The 6613-nt window shown below is 40.3% G+C and overlaps 1 protein-coding gene across 1 annotated transcript; it reads left to right on the top strand.

The window, feature by feature from the left end:
* The first annotated feature begins 3868 nt into the window (after positions 1–3868).
* Positions 3869–6598, top strand: LOC117460980 (membrane-spanning 4-domains subfamily A member 5-like). Its single transcript, XM_034102643.2, has 6 exons — positions 3869–4092; positions 4237–4341; positions 4830–4886; positions 5067–5273; positions 5852–5974; positions 6137–6598. The coding sequence occupies exons 1-6, from the start codon at positions 3916–3918 to the stop codon at positions 6197–6199; spliced, it is 732 nt and encodes a 243-aa protein (XP_033958534.1). The 5' UTR covers positions 3869–3915; the 3' UTR covers positions 6200–6598.
* Positions 6599–6613: the final 15 nt, after the last annotated feature.

The raw sequence follows: 6613 nt of genomic DNA, 5'->3' as shown, positions 1-6613 counted from the left end.
GGAATTTCCAGCATATTCAAGTTCTGTATAAACTGTAAAGCCCCCTGAGACAAAAGTACAATTTGTGATATTGGGCTAAATAAATAAACTTTGATTGACTTTGATTGATAGATTTGGCTCAATAAGTACACTTCACTTCAGAGCCCTCAAGAGCCAGATATAAATGTTTATTAGCGTCAACAATTGTGTTGCTATTAAAGGGTTTGCTACTGCCTAAAACTCAGTAACAGGAGTGTAAGGGATGGGATTTTTAACAGGTTTGAGATCTTTGATTTGAGAACATGAAACAATTTAACCAGCAGCACAATACACACAAAGAAAAATCAACATGATAACTGCATGGCTGTGACAGTCAAATGTGACTGGAATATGTACTGGTGTCTTTGGCTGAAGGGGTAAATGGATGCCTAAAAACCAGAGGGTTGGTGTTTCACCTCAAGGCAAAGTGAGGTGTGTTGGGAGGCAAGATGGCATGCAAGGGTGTCTGAATTGGTGAAGATCACGTGAGGGAGGGCGGTCAAGGGCGGTCAACACGAGTGCAGACCAAACACCAGTGTCATTTTGGAGACAGTAGCCTACGACTATCTTGGACAAAGTTATAGTGGGGCCGGTGCCAAATCCGGCAGCACCATCGCCTGGTCTGCCACATGTGGAAGCCCCTCTTTAGTTTAGTGACGAGATGTGTCCAGACCCGACGGGTAATAATGGATTATGACGGAAATTTGATGAGCCTGTCCGTCAAAATGACGGGCAACGAAAAACTCTAACGCCACCTCTGGCTGGCAGACTCTCAACAATGTCACCAGTTATGTGGTCAAGATTATAGCTTAGTCATTATCTTAGTATTGCACTGGTGTGGCTGCTTGCATTCAAGATAATTCCTGTTAAAGATCAAATCTAATCTTAACCAATTATTTGATTTAGGAACTCCCCTTCTAAAACACCCTTAAAAACAAACACCACCACAATCGGTACTAATATATTTGTATTAGGGATGCACGATATTGGTTTTTTGAAACCGATACCGATAACTCCCTGCTTCTCGAGACCGATACCGATAACCGTTAATAAAAAAAAATTACGCCACTAATTATTTTAACGCGATTAACGCATGTGTATTTTTTTCCTTGGCCTCCCCGTAGTTTCAGAGCGCATCGACTTTAAAATACCATCTACAAGCTGATGCTGACAGCCCCGCTCCTGCTGCCTGCCCGCTTGTGGCAGACCACACTTCCACGCTCACCGGCAGGCACCGACTGGCCATCTGGAGGCCGGAGGGTGTGTGTATGTGTGGCCCGAGCGAGCGAGAGAGAGACCTTACGTGCATTGTTGTTGTTAGCATCTGGTGCTAGCTAGCTGCGCTAACGGATATAAGGAGCTGTTTAAATGAAAACAGAGGAGCGACATTTCGCCACAACTGCGCCGAGCACTTCACTTTATGCAGGAAGCCAGACAGTGGGACATTGTACGAAAAGTCAGCACACTCGGCACGGATAGTGCACAACATGATTGCAGCGTCCAGGCAGCTCGAGCATATGCCTTGAGTTGCAAAACTGGCAAACTTCTTGCCTTTTTCAAAAGCCTCGTCGATAGATAAAAGCCCCGGTGCCTTTGCAGCTGGCTTTGGATTTGCCGCTAGTTTAGCAGCGCAGGCGTCTTCGTACGCTTTTAACACACCATCGTAGCGATGGCGATGTTTCAGGTGACTGATCAGGTTCGAAGTATTGTAGCTCGTTGCCTTTTTCCCTCCTCGTGGAACTTCTGCATTACATTTGTTACAAATAGCAAGCGAACTTTCCAACTCTGAAACTTTGAAATAGTCCCAAACCACCGACGACATGTTTGTTTACTGTCCTGGCTTCACGGCCGCACACCATTTACGTCACAGCCAGGCATGAGTTAGGGAGCGCTGGATTTGTGAAAGACTCCCCTCTTCCTAAACCACTAATACCACAGTAGGCCTACTGGCAAAACGGGAGGAGCCGAGTGAAAACAAGCGCCCCTCATCCCAATCCACCCACACCGCAGTATTTTTCCTTTTTTTTTACCCAAAAAATATATTGTATATTATCGGGGCTACTTGTATCGGGTTTATCGGGATGACGTCATAATTCCTAATATCGGGCCGATAATTATCGTGCATCCCTAATTTGTATGTATGACATCAAGAACAATCAGTCTGGATTACTTACCTGATATTTGTGGTCCACGCCTACAATTTTGCAGATAACCAAGCAATATAAATCAGGGCTGTTTAGTTGAGCCGTCCACATTCTGAGCGTTGGGTTAGTTTGCTGTGAAATCCTCCTGGCTGTAAGGTATAGTACCAATTTGACCTGATGGTGTTAATAAAATATTCCAAGTGAAAGCCTACCTTGGATTTCAAATGAGTAATTTATGAATGCATGTTTTTAGATTATGATTGATTTAGATGAATGCGTGTTTTCTATTTTAGATTGCATTTCAGCAAGAATGAAGTCTGGCCTGCTTTTCCAGTTCATATTGGTATCTGTCACGTGAGTATACTTTGAACATGTTGCAAGTAAAACACAAGAATGGATATGTTGTTATTAGGCTGCAATTTTGTGGCAATTGAGTTTAAATAATCTTTTTCTAAACCCTCAGTGTTTTCTGCCATGGAAATGACCAATTCTTCAATGACGATGCAAACCTCATTCTCCCGGGGTCCTACAATATTCCATGGATGTCGGGTGTTGAGGATTTCCGCACCCTCTCTCTCCTCACCTTCCCCGGTGCCCACGACAGCATGGCCCTCTACGGCGGTCCAGAGGCTGAACACCAGGCTTGGTCCCTGAAGGATCAACTTAGAGCTGGCATTCGTTTCCTAGATCTCAAAATGTCAATCACAAAACAAATAAGACGCTCATAGATACAGACGGAAAGCATTACAATGAGGTTATGTTTCTTATTAAAATGAATACAACTTTATTACTCTTGTCTTCATTTACGGACTGAACGCCACAGTGTGGCAAGCATACATACATACATGCATTACATTACATTACATTAAACTAATCTATGTTTTAAAAACAAATAAGTAGCAGGCTTCGCTCCGTTCTTTTCTCGAAGCCCATTTCCGCATAAGGCCTTTTAAGGCTAACGAGAACAAGGGAAGACAAAAAGTAAGACTTGTAAAGGAAAACATTCTCTGTAAGGTTTTAAAAGGACACACTTTTAAAAAATAAAGACGTAGCCTAGTGTTTAAAACATAATGACTACGTTTCTGAAAATAAAGGCTTAGTAGCCTATATATTTCTGTATTATCTATAGGACTAAAGACATTAGTTTATAAATCTAGCATAAACCATCTCTTCTGCTTTTGAGATTAATGTATTTAAATGCTAACTCCTTGTTTAATAAAGACATAATACTAAAATAAAAGGATCTAGAAATAATGAAATAATATCTCAAAATAGCTAACGCAGGTTCTCAACATACTTACATAGTTTCTCAATATAATGAAAAGTATTCTCATAATAATGACACTTCAACCTTATAAGTAAAATCATAGGCTTATTATCACTTCCTCAAACGCAATCACTTCCTCAAACTCAATCACTTCCTCAAACTCATTGTTACAGTTTTGAAGGAATTCGATTCATAAAATGTCTCAAAAGGAACTTGTTTTCCATTTATTTTCTTTATTATATATATTACTATAAAAGTTCATTATTTACGCCGTTTAGTGGAAGCTGCTCTGTTCATACCTACAGGTTAGCACTAGCAGCCCCATTTACAAAAGCAAGGATTTTTAGAAACCTGATAGATATGAGAAAACCACTCCTGGGTTTACAGCCAAAATGGCAATTTCACAAAACTGTGGCTGAGAAAAAACCGTAATACAGCAAATGAAAAGGTCTCTCTTGTTTCTTTCAGTCTACAGGAGCAGGCAGGATGTCTCTCTCAATATCCAAGACCGAGGGCAGCACTGTAATCACTTTGACCTCTGACCCCCAAAGTGTTTGTCCTCCTCTGTACCAAATCCTCAAAAACCTGTGCTGCAGCCCAATTTGCTGCTCTGTGTCCCAGCACCTGAGGAGGCTCCAGAACACCTCTCAGACAGTACTGGGGGTGAGTTATTTGTCTTTTGTCTTGCAATAAATACATACAATATAACATTATACTGTATAACAGTTCTGCACCACACAGTGACTTGTTATTTGCTGTTGTACTGTACAGATGTTTGTGGTTCATGCTAGGTTTTCTTCTCCACAGACTCTGCAGATTATGGTTGGGCTGCTCAACATCGGCATTGGTGCGATCTTTGCTTTTACTCCCATTTGGAATATGACCGGGTTTTCCTTTTGGTTGGGAGCATTGGTAAGCAAACCAATGCTTATATGTTACATATTGTTATTTGTATCATAACCAAAGCCCAACAGTACGTGTCTTGGGTTGTCTACTTAGTGACTTAGTCCTAAGGAGATTAACCTAAAGGCTTTTTTTTTCAGATTCAGAATCAGATATCCGTCCAAGCACAAATGAATGGCTCAGTTAAAACCAATCACTTCTGTACTGTGCTGTGTTTCGAATATATTACAGACTTCTGCCAAAACCAAAGTGTGTTTTTCTTAATTCTCTAGTTCTTCTTTAGCTCTCAAATGATACAAAGCAGATCATGTATCTCCTATCTAGTAGCAGGCTGCACTCACACCCAGGCCAATGTAAACGCCAGATGGCTATGACCTCCCTCTTGGTGCTACAAATGCTGTTCAGTTGAACCAATTAAAGACACTGGAAATTACTTGGCTGCATTGAAGTGTTTGCATGGAAGAATGTAGGTAAAACATTCTTGTCTCTGTCTCTAGTTCATGTTGTTTGGCATCGTTTCCATTTTGTCTGAGAAGTACCCCAGTCCATGTCTGGTGAGTATGTCAGCTTTTGTACTTGGCACACGCACCATTTTGAGCATTTACAGCTACATTGTCTTGGGGAGGGCATAATGAAGGAGCAGTGCCACCAAGCTGTTAAGTGGGAGAAAGTTGGAGGCTTTTGAACTTGATGAGCATTTTTGTCATGCTGTGTTTTTGTGTCTTTCATTCAAGGTCATCGTCAATGTGATTCTGAATCTTGCAGGAGTTGGTTTTGCCATTGCAGCCATCACACTCTACAGCCTCAGAATGATAAACATGTGGCTGTATTGGTTGTGTGAGAATCATAACAATCAATATTACTATCATCACTCACCCACTGTATCTTATGGGGAAAATAGAATGGAGCAGGAATGCTTGGAAACCAAGAACATGATGATGGTGAGTGTGGAAAATGTCCTTACCTGGATGTTGTCTTGAATGATCACCATTTACAACTGTTTACAACAGGTTCACTAAGAATAAACTAATGAAGCAAAATCAGCGATGACAATTATTTGATAATTAGTCCTTTGACAAAAAAGAACTCACCCATAAGTTTGATAATTAATCAATATATTTGTTTAGTAATATATCAAATGATAATGTCCAACATGAGCTGGTTTTAGCTTCTGAAATGAAAATTCTTCTTCTGAAAATTGTGATCACCGTTATTTGAGTTATAATATTATTGTGGTTTTCTGGTATTTTGTGCCCCGAGTAAATAACCAGATGTCCTGATGACTGGTGGTAATGCGTACTCTGTATGTTAATGGGCAGAGAGTTCATGTTTTATATCTGTGCTAGATCAATAGGGGATTTTCAACATCATTAAAACCAATAAGAAGTCCCACAAAAAGCCACATTTGAAGGAAATTGTGCAAGTTAGAACACAGTCTACAAATGTAATTATACCTGAATATAACAAGCAGATGTGATTTGAATCTTTAAAGAAAGCACTGCTTCTTGTGTCCCACCAGATGCTGCTGTGGAGCATGCACGGTCTGATGATTGTCCTCTCAGCCCTGGAGCTCTGCCTCACCATCAGCTCCTCCGTCCTGGGGATCAAGGCTCTGAAGAGAAGGGGGAAGGACGAAAAGATGGTATGGTCTCCAAAATAACATCTTACTGTAAGAACTGTAAACATTTATATTCAATAGAAAGACTCCTTTACTTTACAAGTTGTTTAAATGTGGCCTTAAGGGTTAGAAACAGGTCAATATTTGAGTATGTCTTAATGATATTCTTTTTCTTTTTTTTACAAGAATGAGGAACCTGAATACTACAAGCCCCTGCTGGACGAAGTCCCTGGTAACCCCGAGGTCTAGCTAAAAAACAATCCTGCTTTCTGTTGTCAGTCACAGGTTGTATAATCAAACTGTGGACTGAATGTGCTCTAATGATTTACTCAATCTCAGCTGGTACTTTCGCTGCCAATCTTCTGGGTCGTTTCCTACACGTTTAAAAAAAAAAAAATCGTTTTCACTTATTTTTGTTGGTGTTTTATTGGTGTCTCTTTCTTCTGTGTAAATGTTTTAAAGCTGTTGATTACAATTTCTATTGAATAAGGTACCTTACGTTTAGCTTGTTTGGAGGTAAAAGGGAGGTTTGTGCGTGTGTGAAATACTGAAAAGCTTTTTCTTTGCTCTATTGCACTATTTAGTCATTTAAAAAAAAGTAATGTAATCGAAACTGTTGACTGTCACAATAAAAACACTTGTTCTGTTTGTAGTTTTATTGTG

This window comes from Pseudochaenichthys georgianus, chromosome 16, assembly GCF_902827115.2.
Source record: "Pseudochaenichthys georgianus chromosome 16, fPseGeo1.2, whole genome shotgun sequence".
NCBI lineage: Eukaryota > Metazoa > Chordata > Actinopteri > Perciformes > Channichthyidae > Pseudochaenichthys > Pseudochaenichthys georgianus.
This window is presented reverse-complemented; position numbering and strand designations above follow the sequence as displayed.

Excerpts from the sequence above, each read along its gene's own strand:
- LOC117460980 (XM_034102643.2), top strand. The coding sequence starts at position 3,916 with ATGTCTCTCTCAATATCCAAGACCGAGGGCAGCACTGTAATCACTTTG. Across the intron at positions 4,887-5,066 it reads AGTACCCCAGTCCATGTCTG|GTCATCGTCAATGTGATTCT; the intron begins GTGAGTATGTCA and ends CTTTCATTCAAG. Across the intron at positions 5,975-6,136 it reads GGGGGAAGGACGAAAAGATG|AATGAGGAACCTGAATACTA; the intron begins GTATGGTCTCCA and ends TTTTTTTACAAG.